The sequence below is a fragment of the Ambystoma mexicanum genome, chromosome 4p (assembly GCF_040938575.1).
Source record: "Ambystoma mexicanum isolate Mex_15411 chromosome 4p, UKY_AmexF1_1, whole genome shotgun sequence".
Lineage (NCBI taxonomy): Eukaryota > Metazoa > Chordata > Amphibia > Caudata > Ambystomatidae > Ambystoma > Ambystoma mexicanum.
The window spans coordinates 1,100,505,232-1,100,529,801 of record NC_090927.1 but is presented as its reverse complement, the minus strand read 5'-3'; the positions used below and the strand labels follow the sequence as shown (position 1 = coordinate 1,100,529,801).

Sequence of the window (24,570 nt, the reverse complement as noted above, 5' to 3'; positions counted from 1 at the left end):
TTAGTCCCCATTCAAGCAAGGCGTAAGACAAAGGGCTGTGGAGTTTTGGACTCCTCCCTCGCTTCCTGTCCTCACAGACAGACTGGAGCCTGGGCGGGGAGTCAAGGGAACTCCTGTAGAAGATTTAAAAACAAATCACACAAAGGAATTTCCCACCCTGGATGTCAGGAGAAGGAACAAGAAACGACAAGAAACACTAAAATGGCAAAAAAAGAAGACAGGGGCCATTTTGGTAAAATTAGCACTCTTAGATGCCTTTGCTGCAGCTGTGAACACAGTCAGCGGTAAAGGTGCACCAAATAAATACAAGGTATCACTGCCAGCAGCCATTGAAGATAAGCTTGTCCCTGTAACTGAATTGTTACAGTTTTAATGTGAAAGGGGATACATTGCATCTCCCCAGCACTCCACATAAGGTGGGGTGTGCTGGCTTCACAGAATAACATTTAAAAGGGATCCAAAGATCCTTTCTACCCTTGGGAACTGTAGTTTTCTCAAGGTTAGCAAAAGAAAGTTAAAAGGGAGCCCCTACGGCAACCCAGCAACAACAGGCACTTATTGTCAATAAGTTGTTAAAGTGGATAACTTTAAAAAGACACTATGGAGAGTCTTAAAAATGACACCCATGAAAAGAGGATTATGTGAGTGTGGAAAAAGGTTCCCTCTCACTGAGGTAGTATGGAAAAATATCCCACTAATAAAGTAAAAAGTTCTGGGGTTGGCCCAGGTCAGGAAGATTTACCAGTTCTGTGAAAATCTTACCTAACACAGGGTAATTGTATGAGCGTCCTCCAACTGTGTCTTGGTTCGCCTGACTTGCTGTAAGCCTGTCCAGAATAAGTCTGTATTAGGTTGTTGCCTACCGAGAATAACTGAGTCATTCAGTAAAGTGTAACATTAGGGTTTACTTTCCCTGTGCTATCTAACCCAGAGTATGTGGTTCTAACTGTCCCTTATAAATCCTACATCAGTGTTAGGGAGAATTCTCTCTTTAGGCTGAATTTCCTAACCTAGTGAGTCCCCCAGCAGCTTTGCTGGATTTCTGGAGTTTGTTTATTTCTCCTGCCAAGAGTGAGACTCTTTCTCCCACTCTTGGACATGATTTATGGTGTTCCTTTGACTGTTAATGTGTTTTATGGGCTATGGGGTCCTTTACTCCATAGGGTCTCATGTGTTTTTACTATGTGTGTTACACAGCACCCTCTGTGCAGTAACACAGGGGTGTCATAGTGACACCCCAACATGGACTCCATACCCTGGGACTGACTACTGTCTCCCAGGGCATGTAAAGTCACCATTGGCTTTACTAGTCCCAAATTATGAACAGAAACCAGTACAAACCATCATATTGTGGATGTACTGGTCGAGGCAATTCGATTGCCCCGGGGTCTGTTAGTCGAGGGGGCACGTCTCCGTCCCCCCTGATCGAGTTTTGGCTGGTGGCAGTGGATACTACTTTTTATATTCGACCGTGAATATATCCCTATGGGATTTTCACATTGTTCGAGGCTACCAACTTTAATTATTTAATTCTCATAGCCTCGAACATACCGCCGGTTTATTTATTTAATATTAATTCGCCAGTTGGTATATTTTGCCAGGACTCGATTCTAAAATGGCGTTTGTGTTCTCTTCTGTGACTCCAACCCAAGTCGAGCCCTTTGTTCCACTTTTTGGCGGGCTTCTCCACAGAAGCCTCTAAAAGTGGTGCCACTCTGTCTGGGTACCACAGGGAGTGTGGGAGGGGGTTTAGGCACCCTGGACTGAGTTACCTTGGTAACTCAAGTCGCACTCTTGTGCGATTGGCCCAAGTGGTGAGCCAGTCGGCTCACCACTTAGCATGTTTGATTGACAGCTAGGATGAGTGAATGGGGGTGTGCTGCATAAAAGCAGGGCTTTGGGGACTGGAACTTCAGAAGTCGTCACAGGACCTGAGAATCCGACGAGGGAGAAGCTGAGCCTACCTACCACGACGACACCACCGGTGGAGCCCTGCGGAACCGACTCACCACTTCCTGACGACAGAGAAGATCTCCCGGCTGGAGAGGCCTCTTCCCCTGACTGGTGGGCACAACCAGTTTACCTTCTTCTCTTCGCATCCCAGGCCGTCTCGTGGTCGAATTGCCCGTGCCAAGCACCCCGGCAACCGGATAGCCACTTACCACTGGACCGCGAATAAAAGGACCGCTCCTTTTACCTGAACTCCGCGGCTGGTTTCTTCCCTGGCAGTGCAACGGACTCCTGTCTTCCTCCCTGACAAGATCCTCTCTTCCCCCGGACGAAGCACCGACTTGCATCCGCTGCCAGGAACAACTGCCCCCGCTGGAGTATTCTCACCACTTTAAAGGTACCGTGTCCACCAGGCCTCCCTTTCTATAGCTTGCTACAAGGTAATAATAATCCCTTAACCTTCTGGACTGGGCTGGCCGCCTTGACCCTCTTACTGGTCCCTTTCTTTTGGTCCAACTCTTTTTGAACCTTTACAAGTCTCTTGTGCACTTCAACCGTGTGACCTTGGACACATTTCGTTCTGATCCTCTTAAAGTGGATCCGGCCTTCTGAACTCCAACTTCACGGTTTTACTTGCCTTCCTCTCTTGTTTTGTTCTTATGAAAGTGTTGGGATCTGTTTCATATTATACTCTGCTTTTCCCTCCCTTTTAAAACGAATTATTAGAGTGTCATATGCGTGAAGCGCTCACCGCTGTCTGAAAATAAGTGGGGCTTTACTTAAGACTTGTCTAAAATTCTTCTAAGGCAGTGTATATCTTTTAGTGACCGTGTTTTTGAATTGCTTACTATTAGTGCCTGTGTTTTTCTAGATGTGGTTTTAAATAAATAATTATCTCTCTTTTACACCAAGCTCTGGTCAGTGTTTACTTGTTCTACTATGTTCTTTTGACCTATTGTGAATACTCTGTATACTGCCTAACTCTTCTTGAGGGAAGTCTAACTGCTCAGCCACAGCTACCAAGTGAATCTGTGTGGTACAGACTGCTACCAAGTGGGTTTACTGCCAAACACCTGTAGTCTTAAATCTTTTGCAGTGGTCCCAGAGGGAACTGCACAGGTTTCTGCCTAACAATCAGTCCAACTAGGACTCCTTGTGAGATATGAGTTTTACTTACTGAGTTCGCTGTGTGCCATCCAAAAATAAGTTCAGAGTTACTGCTCATCTCAATCTGTGTTTCACTGATCTCAAAAGCACCTGTAATTGAATATTGCATCCTTAGGTTTTACTCACCTAGTATAACTGTTATCACAACTTTTACTGTACCTGGAATAAGTGTTCCACTATTCACAAAATGTATACTGTCCAGTTGACTGATTATGTGTCACTGTACAACTGGTAGGGTCTACTGCCATTGCATTACTGAATGTAATTGTGAAAGCAACCATTGGTTTTTACTCCCCAAGGATAGGTGTGACCTATACTGAATGTGTATGAAAAGGCTTTGACTTCCCTAGAACTACTGTTAGGTATTTCAAATAAGGTTTATACTTGGGTCTGTGCACCTTCAACTATAGTGTTGCGTTTTTTTTTATAATTGTGATTTCATATAATGTGTTAGTGCTTATTTACCCCTAGATTTATCTGGGCCTACCTGTATTTAAATAAATGCTTTATTTTTACACTACAAAGTGTTTCAGTATTTCTTTGGATCATTTGTATTACAATTTCATGTGTACCAATTCTATAGCCCCCTCTCTCTCCCAAGATAAGCCTGGCTGCTCTGTCTACGCTACCATGTACTCAGGTGGTACAGCCTTATACTAAGAGTGGAGTCTTGTACTACATCAGTTGAATGGCTCTGATGAAGTTGGGTAGAACTTCAGAAAAACTGTCCTAACAGCACCAAACAGTAAAGCCCTTCCATTTGTGTCCGTAGCACTTTAAGGTAGAAGATGCCCTGGCGAGAATCTCTTTGTAGTCCGCCGGATGATCTTAGCGACCGAATTCTAACACTTCGAGCCAAACCTTCAGGTTCCCTGGCGAGAAGATCCGCCACCACTGGCAGCTTGACTGGAGGGAACGCCGATATGCTGAGAAGGTCCGGGTACCAGATCTGCCTCGGCCACGCTGGTGCGACGAGAATCATCCTGCACCGGTACCGTCTGAGTGGATTGGTGACTCGAAGAAGCAATGGCAACGGAGGGAACGCATACACAAACAGGACTTCCCCAAGGGAATGAGAATGAGCCTCCCATGCTCCCCGGCTGGGGAAATCTGCTGGCGAAACTCCGGCACTTGGTGTTCGTCACCGTAGCAAACAGATCGATCTGGGGACTGCCCCGTTTGAGGAAAAGGTTGTCCACTTGCTCCTGCCTAAGCTCCCACTCGTGTCAAGAGCGCAGCTCCCTGCTGAGAGAGCCGGCGATGGTGTTCTTTACTCCTGACAGGTGAAACGGAATGAGTAACATTCCCTGAGCGCCGGCCCAGTGCCATAAGTTCTGCGCCGTTTTGGAGAGCGCTTGGGATCTGGTGCCCCCCCTGTTTCCGGATGTAAAACATTGTGGTGGCATTGTCAGGGAAGACCCTCACCACTTTGCCCTTGAGGGACGGCAGGAACGACTTAAGGGCCCAAAACACTGCCTGTAGTTCCAGGACGTTGATGTGCAACGTCCTCTCCTCCGGCAGCCACAGGCCTCTGGCGTGAAGACGTCCGGTGTGGGCTCCCCATACCCCCAGGGAAGCATCTGTCGTGACCGTCTCCTGGTGAGGGGGGCTCTGGAAATCCATGCCCCCAGCAATATTGGAGCACACGCCCCACCATCTTATCGCTCGACGGGAATCCTCGTCGAGTGCGATCCTGTCCTGGAAACCTCCGGACACCTGGACCCAACGGGCATCGAGGAACTCCGGAAGCGGGCGCATCCGCAACCTGCAGAGCCGGATCAGGTATATGCATGACAACATCATGCCCAGTAGAGACTTGACGGTCCTCACCATAGCGAACCTCAGAGCCTACAGTCGCTGCACATTGCAGAGGATGGCCGATCTTTGCTCCTCCGACGGTGACGCCAGGAAGGCCACCGCATCGAGTCTGGATCAAAGGAACAGCGTGTCTGGCGATGGAGTCAAGCAGCACTTTGCATAATTCACTGAGAACCCCAGTTCCGTCAGCAGATGGACCTTCTTCACTGTGTGGTCGACGGCGAAGTCCCTCAATCTGGCTCAGATGAGCCAGTCCAGGTAAGGGTACACATGGATCCCTTGCAGTCGTAGATGGGCCACTACCGGCACCAGGCACTTGGTGAAGACTGTGGGCGCCGGCTTCAGTCGGAAGGGAAGAGCCTTGAACTGGTAATGCTTCCCTTGAAGGACGAAGCGCAGAAACTTGCAGTGTCCTTTGTGAAAGGGGACGTGGAAGTAAGCGTCCTCTATGTTAGGCAAGATTGTATGCAGTACCCTTTGAGTGCACTACAACAACCCTGACCTCCTGGCAATAGGGACCCAACCTTTGGTATAAACACACTACACCGGTTGGTAGTGTGTTGAGCAGCCAGGCTTATTTCAAGAGTGGTCAATGTGAGCTGTAGGGGAGTTACACAGAGATTCACAGTGACAAGTATTCAAATAAATACTTACACACAAGGTTGCTTGAATACACAATTATTAATGCATTTATCAGTCAGTTAGAACAAGCCTTCTTCAGAAGAGGGCAATATAACAGTAACACACAAATGCACTTCAAAAATACACACTCTTAATATTTCTAAATCAGTAAGTACCCTTTTGGGATGGCCCAGACACTACCTACACCCTCAGGCGACTTCAATAGTTAGGGTGCTGGGGACATTAATATATCACTGTTGCATTTAGAACCCAGATTTAAGAGTTTGTCAAAGAGAAAGGCTATTATGACACAAGAGATCTCACAAATATTTCTCAAAGCAGTTAAGTACTTTGTAAAATCCCCCACTGAAAAGTTGGTTAACCCTTTCCTGGAAGGAAGACCAAACACATTCACAGAGGGAAGAGGAGTCATTCAGGGAGCCAGGCTAAGCCAAAGTCAATTGAGCAAAAGTCTAGGTGAAACTGAAGCACTTCTCAGAGGTAGGTACAAAGTCTTGCACAATGTTTTAGAAGTCTTTGTAGATAGAAGAATTCAAGGTAGGGCCACAAGCTGTTTAGGCTTGTGAGGTAAAGAAGCTGTCAGCAACTTTACAGAGCAACCACGACAAGTCTCACCAACAGTGAACAAGTGCAGTTACCCAACAAGAGGTAAGTTCTTAGACTTTACAGTACCTCTAGGTTGAAGAAAAGTGCAGCAGATGACTTCTGTTCCCGTGCACCTCTGCAGATCTCACTGTTCCTGGGCCTCAGTCGTGGAGACAAGAGGGAGGACTTCTGGGGACTCCGGCACTGCAATGGGACGGTCACCGACCGCAACCGGCAATCTTCAAACAAGTCGCACTTCAGTGTTTCAGCTCCTCGCGTCTACAGCAAATAGCAACACTGCGGTTTCTGGCTGTCGAGATGGGTTTTCCTTGCATCTGGGGTCCAGCACTCTGTTGAAATGGCTCAGGCTCGGTAAGTCTTGCTTCCGGGGAGTCCGGAGGATCTTCCTGGAGCTCTTGGCCAGCTTAAAAGCAATGCACACAATCTGGTATTCCTCTCCCTGGCGTTTCGGTTTCCAGCAGCAACTCTGTGGAAATTCAACCAGCTCCGAGAGGATGTCCAGGTGGCTTACTTTGGAGTTGATTGGTCCCACCAACTCAAGGGGAGAAGTTGCCCTTGCAGGGGCTTCACTGTCGATACGAATTTGGAGTTTCCGCAAAGCAGCAGGGCTTCACCGGGCAAACCAACGGTCCAGGAGTTGCAGCAGGTGTCCACTTCAAGTTCTTCTTTGGTTCCTTTGTCCAGTGGTCGACTCTGCCTTCCAAGCCAAAAAGCCTCACCTTTTATACAGGTTTCTCCCATTCATTCCAGCCTAGCTGTCAATCACCCAGCAGGGTGGCTGTCCTTGCTGCACAGTCAGCCAGCTAATCACCACAGAGTGCATTTGGGTCTCCTAGGAGACTAAGCACAGGGAGTTTCGGGCACCTCCCTCACTTCCTGCCCCCACCAGACACCCTGGAGCCAGAGGCAGGCTTCACTCGTGAATCCCACCAAATGCAAAGCGAACAAAGGGACCAAACCTGGCGTGGCGCGCAGGGTAAATCTCAAGAAGGACCTTTCCAGAAAGAAATGGCAGAAAAAGACCGGGACTATTTTGACAAAAATGGCACCCTTAGGAGCTTAACTACAGCTGTGAACGCAGCCTTCAGTAAATGCACACCACAGTAGTTAAAAGTAAACCAATGCCACCAGCCATTCAGTGAGGAAAAGGGTAACACAAAAGTTACATGAGAAGGTAGTCAAAGGGGATACTAAGTAACCCCTCCAGCACCCTATTGTAAGATAGTGTGTGCTGGGTCTAGGAAGTTACAATTGTAAGTAAAGTCAATTTCACTTTACTGATCTTGGAAACAGTAGTTTATCCAAGATAAGGTATTTAAACCTTTGGGAAATATGAAAGACTACCATGTGCCACTGTACTGAAGGTGCTGTGTGACACAGTGTAAAAGGTGATGCCTATGGAGTTTGACGGACTCAACAACCAAAGGAAACAAAATGTTCAAAATCACATTAAAATAGAGGAGTGGGAAAAAGGGTCTCACTCTCTCCAAGTAAAAAAAAAAATCAAGTCCTCAAAATCCAGCAAAGTTACTGAGGGTCTGTAAGGTGGAGGGAATTAGCACATATTTAGCGAATTTTCCCCAACACTCTAGGTCCAACGACGACAGGAAGTCTCCCTCCTCCAGCTGTCCGAGCACATGCTGCAGCGTGACATTTCTGAACTTTTGGGACTTTATATATTTGTTCAGTCGTTGTGGTCGAGAATGGGCTTCCATCCCCCAGTCTTCTTTCATACGAGGAAGTACCTTGAGAAAACTCCAGAACCCCCAAGCTGCTTTGGAACTAGCTCCATCGCCCCTTTCTTTAACATTGCCTGAACCTCCAGCAGCAGCTGAGGGATGTGGTTTTCCTGCCGGGCCACCAGTGGTATTTCAGGACACTTTCGTTGGAACTTTGTCTCCGTGGGCGAGAGTGTCTGCAAAGACTGGAGGGGGGGAGGGGTGTCTGTACTCCTGCTCTCTACATGGTAGAGGAGAGGCACAGAGCACCCCAGCCAAGATTCTCTATTGTTGTTAACAATGGACGTGAAATCAAGGCCTAGGTTCTCAGGAGGTGATGCAGGCTGGTTCTTAAGTACAGTGTAGTCCCCAAGCCCCCACAAAGGAATGTCCAGACACTGTATTAGTTAAAACACTGTTTATATAATTAAGGTTCAAGGTTATATACACAATCACAATAACTCACTTTGTGCTCAGTAAATGTACAATGACAAATATATACAGTTCTAAGTGGTACCACAATTATTATTAGATTCCATTAAAGTGCATCAACTGTACTCTGGTTAAGTAAATGTAACCAACAATAGATCTAGGACGAAAGCAGTTGGTTAGAACAATTAGCAGAATACTGGCCCCTCCCGTTAGACACAGTTCTGTGTGGAGATCCCCCCACCTGGGCAACCTGTAAAGTAAAGATATATCACAAGCCCAGTCCATATATTGTTCTAAGTCTTATTTCCGTCTATAATGTTTCTACCACCCCAATGTACCTGGAATAGAAGAGTTTGACGAGTCGTCGACGGATCCTTCTTGAGCGGCTCCCTTTAAAGCAGGAGCCACGGATCGTCGAGATCCCTCTAAGAAAGTGAACTCGGCATCGAGGCGACAGCTTTGGTCCCAGAGGTGCTCGTCGACGACGGAGTGAAGACATCCTGCAAGGAAGAGGCGTGCGGGGCACCTCGATGTCGATAGATCAGGACCGCAAAGAGTTTGTGAAGAACTGTGACCCAGCAAGGGCGTCAAGTCCTCATTGAGTCGTCCGGTGGGTCTACTGTCTTTGGGCGACAGGAAACCCACTGGCGGATGCTCCTCGGCACGTCGACGGCCTGGCCTTCTCTGGCGGGATAAGGCGGGCGGTGGTGCGGACGAGCACGTCCGTGAATCAAAAGTCTTAGGCAAAGGAGCGTTGTGGTTCCGGTCAACGGCGGCACAGCGTCAAGCGGCCCCCGCTTCTGGGCAACAGGGCTTCGACGGGCCTCCAGCAGTTATAGCAATCCTGCGAACCCTGGTCGACGACGGTGGACTGAATGTCTGTGGCTCATCTTGGTTCTCCTCGGCGGTCCCAGTCTCTGGTCGGCAGCCTTTCGAGGGTCTGACTTTCAGGGAGCTTCGGCGAAGCACGGAGCACGGGAGGAGGGCACCTAACGAGGTCCTCTCTTGGATCAGTCTCGACGGCTTTCGGCAAAGGGAGACAGCAGTCAACCTTCTTCAGGCTCGGCTTCAAGATTCAGCTTCAGTTTCAATGTTAGTTTCAACTCCACCTTCTGAACGAATTCTAGCAGTGAGAGGCCCCCAAATATACTAGTTGATCACTCATTCATTCTGCTGGGTCCCACTCAGGCAACCAATCACTCAGAAGGGCATTCAGCAATCAGTCAGCCAATCAGCCATACAGTGCATTCAGGCCATTCTCCTCCCTCTCAGACGCTCACAACAAGGAATGTGTATTGGGACAAGCACCCAGCCATTCAACACTACACACTGCATTCATACCAGTTTCGGTCAGGGCTGTCTCAATCATTGTGTCTACACCAGATACCAGACATCCACAACAAGAAGTGCATATTGGTCACACACTCTATTCACCCAGGTCCCGCCCACAGGGTGTACCCACAACATACAGTCACTGGGAAGGCTCCAGCCAGTTTGGCCTGGACTTCACAACACCACCATATATGGAACTTCCACCCAACAGCCAGTCAGGGGGAAGGGACAGAGTCAGGGCTTCCCAGGTCTTTGGGAAAACAAGATAACGGGCAATAGAAAGCAAGAGGCTACAGGGGCCATCTTGTTTCCTATCAGTAATCAAGTGATTCCAATGACAGGGCCTGGGTATCCCAAAATGAAGGATACTCAGGGCACCTGTCAAATTCAGCATGGAGCTGCCACCAGCCCATACCCTGCTCCGTGGGCCACACACAGGTACCCAAAAACATACACTAGGGACACAGGGTTGCACCCCCACCCATGGGTGCCATAAGGGTATCCCATGGGTCTGTACACCAAACCAAAAATAGGAAAAGCTGCACTGCTAGGAGTACCACACAGACTCCTGGGCAGAAACCAATACAGAACACAAATGAAAAAGGACTACAGGACAAGGACAGGGAGGCCCTGTCCCTCCAATTCATTTCCAGCATCACAGTGTCCAGCACCAAACTGTCATTGGAGATGGTCTTCACGCGCCAACAAAGTTCGCCAGCCGCCTCCCACTGGGGTGCACGGGTAGAGGCCCGACGTACCGGCCGGTTCAATCTTGCTTGGAGGTAGACGGGCCGCCTTGCGGTCCCCGACTACAGCGCCCACCCCCGAAGGCCTTGGAGCAGCCCCTGTTGGCTTCCTGGGTCAAGGAGTGTGAGGGCTGGCGGTAAGAGGAGGAGCCCCTGCCGAAACCCCTCGAAGACCGGCTAGACTTCCCTCCTAAGGAACAAAAGGACGTGTCGTCGTCATTGTAGCATGCCTAGGGCACGTGCAGTCTCCGTGTCAGTCTTGATGGCCTGGAGGGATTCATCTACAGCCTTCCTGAAAAAGGTTGTCCCCGTCAAAGGGCATGTCAAAAACCCTTGTCTGGACCTCCTGCCTAAAGTTGGTGACCTTGAGCCAGCCACGATGGCGAAGGTAGACGCCGATTATCATCTGGCAGAACCCCGTGTCCGCAATGTCCATGGCCACCATGGTGGCGTGATGCGGCGCCACCTCGCCTTCTTGAAGGATCTCCAAAGTCTCTACCTGGTTGCCGTTAGGGAGGAAGTCCAGGATAGGAGCCAGCTTAAACCACAGCTCCCAGCCGTATCTGGCCACGATAGCAAGGGCGTTGGCAGCCTTGACCATCCTCGCTATCGAGTAGATGACCTTTCTGCCTGTCAAATCCAATTTCTTCCCCTCGTTGTCCGGAGGGGTGGACGATACAGAAGACATGCGAACTCGACGATTTCTTCCTGGCGCCCGACGAGACCACCGAGTCCGGTGACGGTTGAGACTGCAAGCACTTGGGTGCAGAGTCCGGCACATTGTACTTCTTTTCCAGCCGGTGTCTTCACTCAACTGGGGCTGTAGAGGGGTTCTTCATCAGAGCCAGCCCTTCATCCCAAACATCGTCCAGGAGCGGGACCCAAAGGATTGTCTTCCTCTTCGCCTACCGGTGCTGATATAAGAAGCCTTCTTTTCCTCCAGCGTGAGCTGGAAAAGTTCTGATGCTCGGGCAATCATTGTATGGAAAGATCCCATCTCGTCCTCAGGAGGCGCTCTGGGCGGAGACAACGGGAGATCCCCCATCCTGCAGTCGTCATCCGTGCCTGCTGTCACCCTGTCCGACTCCGTCTCCCTTTGGAGGGGGAGAGGGGCGGTGGAGAGGGGGGCGATGGGTGGCATGAAGGCGTAAAGTGCCTCATCCGGTGTCAATGGGGCAGCCGGTAGTGGTGCAGAGGGATGAGCGGGCGGTGGGGTCTTCGGCATCCTCCTCTATCTCGGACACCAGCGTGTGAAGGGTCTAGAGGATATCCAGTGAAAGGTCTCTAGGCGTTATCTGGGGCATACAGTCCGTGCACTTGTCGTCCTGGGGCCCCTCGTCGTCATCGCCTCCATCGACGGTAACCCAGTCGTCGTCCCCATCGTCGTCGCCCCCATCGTGGGGCGAGTCCCCGGCATCTCCCTTGTTGTCATCGCCCTCCTGGACGGTATGGACGGAAATTATCTCATCTTCATCTGCCGAAGAAATGTCCGTTCGCTGAAGGACTTAAACGCCCCGACCCCCTTTTTCGGGTCCAGAGAGGTCAGTCTCGGGCTGAGGTCCGGCATCCTCTTTTCTGGGGTCTTCTCAAATAGCTTGTTCGAAGCCTCCCTCGTGGGAGGAAGGGTCACCCTGGCCGTCGCCTGGGTACCTTGAAGGTACGCCCCTACGGCCTTTGAAAGCGATGCCGCCGTCAGAACCACCTCAGGGGAGGTTGATGATTATGCCTGGTGCACCTGGGCCTTCACGGAAAGGCTGGACCCCTTATCCTGTTTGGCCTTCTCCTTCGGGGCCGAATTAGAAGCCTCGTCTCCTTTGGCCTTTTCCGTCGCGGGTAGGCCAGGCACTGTAACCTCCTTGGCCTTTTCCTGCCTGGTCTTCTCCGGATTCACACTCCGCTTACTCGTGTTATCAGACTTCCTCTTGGATGAAGAACCAGAGTGTTGACTGGATATCGATGCAGATGACGATCGCACCCTGACCGTTGTGGGACCCGCAGCAGCGGCGACGACGACGAAGCGGACTTGCAGTGCTTGGCCTTATGTTGGGCCCCCACGGGGGGACACCCTCAAAGGACTTAGAAGCCTGCTCAGTTTTCCCAGATCCGGGAGCAGCATGCTCCTGGGTACCACCAGGTGCAGAGGCCTTGGCCTGCAGCCACACTTCCAACCGTCGGAGTCGATCCTTCAATGTGCGCTTCTAGAAGCCACAGCAAATCACACAATCTTCCTCCTTTTGTGTCGGGTGTAGGCAATATAGACACTGGGCATGCTTGTAGTCCATGTATACATTCCGCAAACCGCAGTCGGAGAAAAGCTTGATGAGGGAAGCGCCGTCCTTCTCCTCCGACATGATCCACACGGTGTAAGCCTGAAGAATCTTCTGGAACCCTCCAAGAACAACACTCGACGAAAACAGCCCTTCAGGGGTGCTGAAAAATCTGAAAAACGGGTCCCAGTTAGTCGGAAGGATGATCGATGGAGCACACAGGCACAATTGACTGAAAAATAGAGTTTAACTCTAAAAAAGCTCGAAGAGCGAACCACAAGGACTCCCAACACTTGAATGTGCGGTAGAAATCTGAAGATGGCTGCCCGAGGGGGGCTTAGGTAGAGGGGAGTCATTGGCTAGGGGAAGTATGACCTAGAGCTCAAGTAATTGGTTTATAAGAGAAAGACAGTTCAGAAACGAAACTGAAACTGTTTTTTTCTTTTACCAAGGATTCCCAGCCTGACGGGGAAAATTAATGAGCATGTGAATCCGTGCCAGACCCCATGCTGGAGAACCATACTTTTAAGAACAGTGCATCAAACATCCAAGTTAAGTAAGAACTTTTCTAACTGTTCACTCTTAAGGTTACAGTTACCAACCAACTCTTTTACAAGTAAGTAACTTTTAAGCACTTATTTTCTCTTCTAGGCAAAAGGCCCAATCCCTTAAAAGTCTTTCCCTTATTCTTGGACATGAGTGTTCTCCGTATCAGAAAGGGGGAGGGGGGCGGGGGCGCACTAGGATCTAGTGTCCAACAGGCAGCGTCAGAATAGTTTCTTATGTAGCAAAAGTCAGAGTTCCTTAGGAAGAATGGTCAAACAGATGACTACTTTACTTCTAGAGTTAGAAGAGGGTCCAGGGGCTTCGCAGAAGACACCTTAGCAGGATTCTAGCAGTGGAACTGAGTGCACTGGTTGAGAGGCCTCCCCATCACAGAAAACACCCCACAGCTACACAGAAATCTTAAGAGACTTCCGTTAAGTACATATCCAAGCCAACACAGTACCTCAGCATTGAAGAGGATTTTGCAGCAGGAGGACTTCAGGATCTGCAACCGAAAACCCAGACAGTGGATTCCTTGTCGTGGTGACTAAAAACAAGACCTCAGAAGGAACTTTGCCGCAGGGATCAATGGAGGAGGCTCTAGGCAAGGTTTTCCTTGTGGTAGAATGCGGTTCTGCAGATTTGGTGCCTTTTCAAGGAGCACAGAAGACAGGAAATTGCGGTTGAATGCTCGTCGTTACAAAGGTCCAGCACTCTTTTGAGGGGACTTTAAGGACTTGATTCGTGTCTCTGGAGATCCACCAGGAAACCCACAAAGTTTCTGCAAGATTTAGAATTGGGACGACTGCACCGCACAGTGGCTTGAGGTCCCAGGGTATTGGGGTATTGCAACAAGGCAAGGTCGCAGCAACACGTGGGATGGTTCAGAATGCAGGTCTTCTCGAGTCTAGTGGGTCTCACAAGGCTCTGGATCCTTGTTTTCGGAGTCCCCAGGTCGATTGGAAGGAAGGGCTACAGCAGGCTCTGGTTTCAGCTGCTTTTCCTTCATCATCCTCTTCGGTTTCGGTGCCAGTGGTCGACCTGTCTAAAGCTTCCAGGTTCGCAGAATTTAACAGGAACTACAGCACAACTTCTGCATATTCTCTCCATGTATTTTACAACACAAAGGGCAGGCTTGGTTGTCATATCTGGACAGCCAGCCTGCATATTCTGTCCCTGCATTTTACAAGGGGTGGTCTGGTTGTCCAATCAGGACAGCCAGCCCCCCACCGGAATTTGTCCCCATTCAGACAAGGAGGAAGACAAGTGCCTTTACTGCAGCGGTGAACACAGCCCACGTTAAAGGTGCACCAAATTAATAAAAGGTATCACTGCCACCAGCGACTGAAGGTAAGCTTGTCCCTGTAACAGAATTGTTACAGTTTTAATGTGAAATGGGATACATTGCATCTCCCCAGCACTCCACATAAGGTGGGGTGTGCTGGCTTCACATAATAAAATGTAAAAACCGACACAAAGCTCCTTTCTTCCTTTTGAGAACTGTAGTTCACTCACGGTTAGCCAGAGAAAGTTAAAAGGGGTGCCCCTAGGGCAACCCAGCAATAACAGGCAGTTATTGCCAAAAGGTTTCTAAAGAGGATAACTTTAAAAAGACACTAGGGGGGGGCGCTGTTGCGCACAACGTCGATGGCCGCCTGAAGGGAGAGCTCCGGCCCGTAACATATCCTATCATAAAATTAATCCTGTTCAGGGCCACCTACACGCCAATAAACATCTGTTATCGGCAGCGGAAGACCTGCGATGACATTCCACCGATTCCCCTGCAGAAACGCTGGCTCAATCCTGAGATATCATACTGGAAACCTACACCATGAGCGCGCGGCGGCATACCCGGACCACGGTTCCAGAGAAATCACGCGACAGCCGGAGGCGTCAGCTCGTCTACAGACTGGAGAGGGGAGGAGCCGCGCTGCGCGCCTTTTTGCTGCCGGGTGCCTTCCTGATACACTTTGGAGTTGCCGGTGAATATATCCTGCTGGCCCCCGGTTCTCCTCCCGGGTGTACACCGCAAGCCCGGTCGGAACATTACTCTTTTTCAGCGGGGCACCAACCTGCTTCCTGAGCCGTTGCTGCCCCGCGAGCTAATCCTTAAACTGATAACCAAGTCAGACCTTGCCAACGGCGGTGTGCCAGCTGCGTTCGCTCGTCAGGGCCTGCTAATAACATAAGATGGGTGCCCTTGCCGTGGCTCCTCCCGGGTCACTCTGGCACATTTCCTCCACACATACCTGCCACACAAGAAGTGTTGCCCTCGCCTCCCCATATGCCCACAAACTACGCTGATGATTGAGTCACACGCCCCGGCGATCGCTGACCACCGACTACCACTGGGCACCAGAACGTGTGTGGACGCAACCCAACAGATTTAATATATGGGCCGCAGCGAAAAGAAAAGTATGGGCCCCAAGAAAACTGGTCCGAAGAACTCCTTTGCCAGCTCCCAGCCACAAGGGTATGCCGAAGAACCCACTGAGCTCCCGGGCGGGCAACCAGAATCTCCAATGAACGAGAGAGTGGACAAACTATTATCGATGGTCCAGAGTGGGTTCCTGGCGGTTAACAGCAAAATGGACGATATAGGGGCCACGATCAGCTCTCTGAAGGCAAGGGTTGACAAGGAAAGTGCACGCACTACGGAGGCGGAGAACAGAATTGGAGTCAACGAGGACCCGATAGCACAACACAGCCACGATATCGCCCAGTTAAATGGTGACCTGCAGAAAACCCTGAGTAAGTGCGAACACTTGGAATCTCGTTCCAGGAGAAACAACATCCGCCTGGTCGGGGTAGCCGAATCCTTCGGAAAAGGTTCCATTGAACGCCAGGTGGAAAACCTCCTGAAATCCCTCTTGGGCCCCGATGCTTTCTCCGATCATTTTCTCGTGGAACGGGCCCATCGCACCTTGGGCCCCCCCCCCTCCTAAGCCTGGAGCACCGCCCCACACGACTCCTAAATTATAGAGACAGAGACGCTAGCCTGAGACTTTCAAGGGAAAAAGGCTCTCTACATTATGAAGACAACAGGATACACATATATCCGGATTTTTCAACTAATGTGCAAACGCTGAGGAGGTCCTACGAACCGGTCAAGAGACAGCTGAGGTTACGCCAGATCCCATATGCACTTGTCTTCCTGGCTAAAATGCGCATCCAACACGGAGGCCGAGCACACTTTTTTGAGAATCCTACGGAGGCCATGATCTATGTCGAGGCCTCAATCCCACTTCGCCCGGGGAGCCGGGAGACTAACCGCAACTTGCCGCCCTAGCCGGTGGCGGAACCAGAGGATCATGCTGGCTGATAAGACTTACTCCACACTGCCTAGCCACAAGTTCAATAACCCGTTGACGGCGAGGTGGCCCTGTCCACCATATGTTGTCAGAGCCTTGAGCCCCCCACACCCCATGGTGGCGGTCACGTGAGTACAGCTCACACCCCCAGGAGACTTCCCAAGTTATGGTTGATGGGATACATCATCGGGTTGGGGTTGATGATGCAGGTGGGGGTTGGTGGGGGAAACAGGTAAAAGTTTGTCCTGATGTTATCACAGGCATGGTTGGGGATGTTACAAAGTTAAAATCAGGGGACTATTTTCCAGTAGGACTCTTACATCACTTAAGACAATGGCGCCATACTTGGCAAGCGCTCCTTCCGATAGGCAACTATGGCGCAGACTAAAAGTGCCTTAAGCATTAGACTACTCTCCTGGATCATTCGGGGTCTTAACAATCCAGTCAAGGCAAGGAAAATTGCTGCATACATTACACGCCACGACCCCCACATCCTCCTGATACAGGAACCCCATGCGCTGGGGAGTATCAATACCAAATTCCTCCCATGATGGAGTCCTCATAGGTACTTCACAGAGTATTCGGCACAGTCCAGGGGAGCCCTGACACTTATACATCCCAAGCTATGCTTCAGGTATCTTTCTATTAAGATAGACCCTCTAGGTAGATACGTGTTGGTATGGGGGAGGTGGCCGGATGGCAAATATTACTGATTAACACATACAGTCCTAATATAGATGATCCGCTATTTTACTGCCCAATCCTTGATATGCTGTCCACATCGGAAGAGGCGCAAATAATATGGGGTGGGGATTTTAATATGATACTTGATCACTCCCTGGATACCTCATCTACCTCCCCCATGCCCCCGTCCAAAGCGGCACTTACTGTTAGACAGATGATGGAACAGACCGATATAATTGACGCATGGTGCACGTTACATCCATATGAGAGGAAATAGATTATTGGTTCATTAGTTCATCCCTCTCTGGGGCGATCACTGACTGTGCAATACACCCCCACACGCTCTCAGACCACTGGCCGATAACACTAGACATCAGCCTAGATGACTCCCCACCTCCGGCTAAAAGGTGAAGAATGCCCTCTGCGATCCTTAGGGACCCCAATATCTGTGAGGCACTACATATTGAAATTGAGGAATTCCAGGAGTTGAACGAGGGTTCGGTGAGCACATATGCTACCCTGGGAGGCATTCAAAGTTTGGATTCGGGGTACTATACTGGGTAAGTCTACGGGTATGCTGAAAGCAGTGAGAAGGGTGTGGCCGAAGCCACAATAAATGCATTATAGACGGAATATAGCGCCACATTGAACAAGGAAACCATATCTAAGATTCACGCTTCCCTTAAGGAATTCAATGAGCTAGCCAACAGGGAAGTTTTATACATGGCTGCCCCGGCTAAGGCCCGCAGGTACGGCGAGAGTAATAGAGCAGGGAGGTTTCTGGCTAACATGCTTAGAACAGACAGGCACCTTAACCCAATCGCTAGTATCCAGAACCCGGCTGGGGTCACGGTCAATAAAGAAAGGGACATTAATTCTACTTTTGCTGATTTCTACTCTGCTCTGTACCCTGATCATAATGTTAAAACCAGGGAAGACCCGTTCAGGTACCTGGACTCCCTCGATCTCCCAACACTTACCCAAACAACACGAAACATTTTGGATCAACCCGTTACTATCGAAGAACTCACTGCTGCCATTAAATATCTATCCGGAGGCCGCGCCCCCGGCTCAGACGGCCTGACCGCCGAACTGTACAAAGAATTTCAGGGTGAGCTGGCCCCACTATTATTGAAAGTGTGGGAAGAGGCTATGAATCGTGGTATCCTTCCAGACTCGATGCGTGAAGCAGTCATTACGGTCCTCCGGAAGCCACGTAGACCAGCACAGGATATGGCCTCTTACAGGCCCCTTTCCCTAATCAACACGGACGCGAAAATCTTCGCCAAAGTGCTGACCACCAGACTCCTGCCATACATGCCAATCCTGGTCCACCCTGACCAAGCTGGCTTTATACCAACCAGATCTACAGCTTTAAACCTGACACGATTATTTAATATTCTGGCGCAAATAGATCCGGAGGCAAAAGCGTCTGTAGTGGCCCTAGATGCCGAAAAGGCCTTTGATTCCGTCTCCTGGACATACCTTTTCCTGGTACTCGAGAGGTTTGGACTTGGGCCATATTTTATTAAATGCATCCGGCTGCTATATACCCAACCATCTGCCAAGGTCCTAACTAATAACACCTTGTCCCCTTCTTTCCAATTACACAGAGGGACCAGACAGGGCTGTCCTTTCTCGCCCATTCTCTTTGCACTCACTATTGAACCGATGGCGGAATACATCCGTCACCACCATTCGCACAGAGGTCTCAGGATGACTGGCCCTCCTCAAATTATATCACTGTACGCGGATGATACGTTGTTATATGTCCGGGACCCACATGAGAATGTGCAACACATTATGTCTGATGTACACGAGTTCTCGGAATATTCAGGATATAAAATCAGTGTCCCAAAATCTGAAATATTTCCATTGACCCCTAATACGGGTGACCTATCTCATATTACGCAGGTAAGATACCAGGGAATCATGGTGGCCAGAGATAGACAGCTGCTGTACTCGCATAATCACGGCGACTTACTTCTCACCCTTACGACCAAGCTCCAACTATGGGCTAATCTCCCTCTGTACTTATATGGCCGAGTGGCCCTACTTAAAATGGTTGTTCTACCCAAACTCTTATATTTCTTCAACAACATCCCGATTTGGCCCCGTAAACCCTTTTTTGCGAAACTTAAATCATTGGCGTCTTCCTTTATTTGGAACGGGAAAACTGCTAGGCTGGGCTGGGACAAGATGGTGGAGCCATACTCACAGGGCGGGATTGCGGCACCCGATTTTGAATTATATTGTATAGCAGCACAGGCACAATTTGTGAAACATTGGTTTGACCCCGAAGACACAGCCCCACACATTCTGCTTGAAAAGCACGCAGTCCGCCCCAACGATATACGATCTGTTCTCCTGAACCCCACTTATGGTAACATCTGCCCATTCGACCTGGTATACACCACCACACGAGCTTGGTCCAGGATCTACAGGAGAATTGGCCTGGACATCCCCTATGATCCAGATTTACCCCTATGGAACTTCTCTAGTATTTCCCCGATCTTTGACAAGGTCCTTCAGCGAACCTGGGACCCAAATAAACTTTTCAGGATGCGAGACATGTTCCCTGATGGCGTGTTTTGTGAACTCACAGATTTCCTGGGTGCAGTGGGGGTTGGCCAGCTTAAGCGCCTTCAATACTATCGTATGAGAACAGCTTTTGCTGCTAAATGGCCTTCCTTCCCGGCAGAACCCCAGACACACAAATGCATTAGAGCTGTGGTGACGACGGATGGTCATAATAAGGGAGTCTCGTCGCTATACACCTTGGTGCAAACACATTCCCCCTCACGAAACACAATTAGAGAAACCTGGGAACGGGATGTGGGTACCCAGATTGATGACGTGAGATGGGCCCGATATTGTCAACTCACCAAATCGGTCTCTATGAACTCAGGACTCCGACTGATTCAATTTAAAATCTTGAATCAGTTACATTACTCCCCGGCTAGGCTGGCTAAGTTTGTGGAGGGTTGCACAGGGACATGTTCGAAAATAGGGCGCCCCCGATGCTGGAGCGTACCATATGTACTGGTCGTGCCCTGTTATTGTGGACTTTTGGCGAGAAGTGGCTGAGCTCCTTGAGGAGATAACAGCGATCCCAGCCGCTCTGTCCCCCCTGAAATACCGGTTTGGTGACATTGGAAAGGTGAAGGAAACCACAAGAAGGTTTTTTTAATATCTCATGTGTTATTGCCAAACGCTGCATCCTTAAATGTTGGAAATCCGCCGCAGGGCCTACCCGATCCAACTTCCTGAAAGACTTATGTATGACTTAATGACGATGAGGAACTTCTTGTCTTATCAGTCCCGACGCCCTGTCGTCCCAAAGATATATGGTCGCTGTTACGTCTGTACCTGTGTGATAGGATGTCTGATGCTGACACCTACTCAGTCACCTTAGGTGACAATGCCAGCCTCATTGCCATAGATATATGTCATTGTCGAAATTATGCTCATGCTATGTCGCACTGCTTATGAGAATTGTCTTGCTGTGAACCGTTCCCTTAATAAACAAAGTTTCAGAGTCTAACAACTGACACCCATAAAAAGAGTAAACTATTCTGTGAGTGTGGAATTAAGGAACAATATCCCACTAGTAAATCAAAAAGTTCTGGGGTTGACTCAGGTCAGGATGATTTACTATTTCTATGAAAATCTTATCCAACAATGCCCCTCCTATGTATTACTGCTGCTCATTTCACAGCCTGCAAGTAATATGACTGAAAAGTCCTTAAGGCAAACCCACTGCCACCAGTCATTCAAATAAATATCTAATTGTAACAAAAATGTTACCAGGGAAGTAAGGAAGGTGAGGGTGTGCTGGCTCACTAAAATAAATGTAAAGGGGATGGGAATCCCACTTTACTTCTTGGAGAGAGTAGTTCACACAAGAACTAAGAAGATAATGAAAAAGGGAAGCCCAAAAGGGCAACCCAGCCTAGGCCCAAAGATTATAGTCAACTAGAACTCACATCGCATACTATAGAGGGACATAAAAAGGTCACCCATAAAAAGAGTAAAAGACTAGGTGAGAGGGGAAAAGATTCCCACTCACCTAGGAATAAGGGAAAATAACCACAAAGTCCAGCAAAATGTCCTCGGGTTGACACAGGTCCGGAAGATGGATCACCGACATGAACATCTTCGCTAACAAGGGCCCATTGAACAACAAATAAAAACCCTTCAACCATCTGTGCGGCATGGAGTGGGTTTTGTGCCATCTGTGAAAGAAGGGACAGCTGCACACTTTCACTTATTCTCCAGCAGAGATTACTGAAATGTATCACGCATGTGCAGTGAAACATCTGAAGACAAATCACTGCAACAATGCCGCACTGGCTAATGTAAAACCATTATGGGGCAGTTTAGTAACTTAATCTTACTAAACCGACTTCAGATACAAGAATGTCATTAAGCTTAGACAGCACATACAATATGGAGATGAACGGGTTTCTCAATTAAAGATAGAAATGAGACACAAAACACTTACTCGTGATGTAGCTTTAGAGAATGTGGAATAGGGATCTGCAGCTTGGAGTTGTCATTTTGTGCTTTCCTGTTGAGATGTATCCAAATGCAGGTCATGGCAAAGGCATGTGTTGACTGAGGCTTATTAATGTCAGGTACAGGAATACACTGTGGGATACAAAGCATCGAGTGTTACATCAAATTGCCTTTTGTTGCACCTTCATATGCCATTTAAAACAATGCCAATGTGATGGCACTGAGCGTAGTGCAGTGTCCTTGCTTCACAGGTTGAGACTCTGGAGAAGCTTGCCAGAAATAAACATATCAAAATCAGGCTATACATAAAAAATGTACAAACGGTTTACTTTAGGTAAATCACATCACTAGCAGCAAAGCCGTGAGCAATAGCCCACTAGTGTGACAGAAGCACAGGCAACTACGACACCAGCTATACCATCTTGCATTCAAAAGGGAACATTGCAGGAATGAGAATGCCTTCTGTTAAGATGGATTTCTCAAAACTGGCCTGGCGGACAGATTTCAGAAGGCCACCCTTGTTATGGTGAATAGAGGAACTCTAGGAGGTAAGCCAAACCCAATCAAGATAAGAGTGGAGAGTGGTCAAGGCTAAATCTCAGGAGAGCCGAGTGGGGTCAAGGGTCCACGAGTGCACACAGTGAAATACAAAATTCTACACTTAAGTACAAAAATACTATATTATAGGCCGAAAAAACACACTAGGAAAATGAATCAAGCAGGTAATATCACACAACACTAAATATAAAACAAATATACAGCCACCTTTGCTTATAGAAATGTACACAATTCACCTTAACACCTGAAGGAGAAGGTAAGTAGTTACGTAAGGAGAGAACCAGTTCACAAGAATAGAAGCCCTAACTTTGTAAGTTCAATCCCTAAGTTTGATGGGACCTTGTGCCCAAAAGTCACAAAGTTCCTTTAGGAGGGGGAACAAAGGCAGGAATAGTTCTTGTGGTGGTGAGACATGTTCCAGGAGACTTCACAAGGATTTTACTGGTAAGTAATATACTTTTTCTATCAGTTAAAACAGCTTTTCAAGCAAATGTTTTAAAAGCAAGATAATGGAATAAATCAAAGTTGTGCGCAAAATGTAAGAATGGAGGAGATGGGGGCTCCGGTAAGTATTGCGATGTTAGGCAAGATTGTGTGCAGTATCCTTTGGAAGACTACAGCAGCCCTGAACCCCTGGCAATTGGAACCCAACCTTTGATATAAGTCTGTACTATACAGGTTGGTAATGTGGCTGAGCAGCCAGGCTTATCTCAAGAAGGGTCAATGTGAGCAGTAGGGTTGTAACACAGTTTCACAGTGGCAGTTATTCAAATAAACACTTACACTCAAGGTTTCTTGATTAAACAATTATTTAACAGTCAGTTATATAAGCCTTCTTCAGAAGGGAGCAAAACATGCAACAATTAGAATACACTTCAAAACACGTTTAGTTTCTCTAAATCAGATGATGCCCTTTGGGGATGGCACACAGACACTTCCTACACTCTCAGGTGACTTAAATAGCTAGGATACTGTGGACATTGATTTATCACTGGTACATTTAGAGCAATAATACTGAGTTTGGTGAAAAGGTTAGACATGGGAATAAAACAAAGGTTAACAAATAATTCATAAACTAGTAAGTGCTTTTAAAACCCTCCAATGCAAAGTAAATTAACCCTTTCCTGTGGGAAAGGCAAAAGCACGAAGTCAGAGGAAGCAGAGTCTCTCACTAAGCCAGGACAGTCGATGTTAGTTGAAGTCTAGGGGAGCTGAAGATCTTCTTTGCAGGTAAGTAAAAGTCTTGCACAATGTTTTTAGAAAAGTTTGTAGAAAAAAAAAGATTTGCTTGAAGGGCCACAAGCTGCGAGGCTTGTGAGGGGCAAAGCTGTAAGCAACTCTGCAATGGCAACCAAGACACATCTCCACTGAGAGCAAGTAAGGCTACACAACAGGAGGTAAGTCCTCTTAGGTTTACAGTGCCTATGGTTAGAAGAAATGGTTCCAGCTGGCTTCTGTTCCTGTACAGCTCTGCAGATCCTTTTGTTCGTGGGCCTCAGTCGTGGGGACAAGAGGGATGACGTCTGGGGACTCCTGCACTGCAATGGGAAGGACAGCCACAGCAATGGGTGTTCGGCAAAGTTTGTATGCAGTACCCTCTGGGAACACTACAACTATGACCACAGATATAGGCAACCCAACCTTTGGAATAGGCTTGTACTACACAGTTTTGGTAGCTTGTTGAGCAGCCAGGCTTTATCTCAAGAGGGGAAATGTGAGCTGTAGTGGAGTTACAAAGATTCACAGTTACAGGTATTCAAGTAAACTCTTACACTCAAGGTTTCTTGCATAAACAATTATTAATTTATTTATCAGTCAGTTATAAAGCTTTCTTCAGAAAGGAGCAACCGAATAGTAATACACAAATACACTTCAATACTGTAAACACTGAGTTTCTGAATCAGAAAAGACCCCTTTGGGATGGCCCACAGACACAACATACACCCACAGGTGACATCAGTAACAAGGGTGCTGGGGACATTAATAACTTACTGTTGGCATTCAGAACACTCTTAAAAGTTGGTAAAAGGCAAAGGTTATTAGAACAAGAGACCACAAATATTCCTAAGCAGGTAAGTACTTTTAGATATTCTTAGAAGAGTCATTCAATTCAATAGGCTAAGCCAAAGTCAATGAGCAAAAGTCTTGCATAGGATGAAGCACTTCTCGTAAGTAAATGGAAAAGTCTTTGCACAAGTTCTTAGGAGTCTTTGATGAAAAGAAGAATCAAATGTAGGGCCACAAGCCGATTAGACTTTTGAGTTGTGGAAGTTAC

General features: G+C 48.4%; 1 protein-coding gene across 3 annotated transcripts in view; it reads right to left on the bottom strand.

Moving 5' to 3' along the window:
• Positions 1-24,570, bottom strand: part of MED23 (mediator complex subunit 23) — a 1,372,437-nt gene that overhangs the window by 1,039,615 nt on the left and 308,252 nt on the right. For all 3 annotated transcript variants that reach the window (XM_069606687.1, XM_069606688.1, XM_069606689.1), the window contains one exon: positions 21,724-21,869. In XM_069606687.1, coding sequence (XP_069462788.1) covers positions 21,724-21,869 — 146 coding nt within the window. The remainder of the gene's footprint in view (positions 1-21,723; positions 21,870-24,570) is intronic.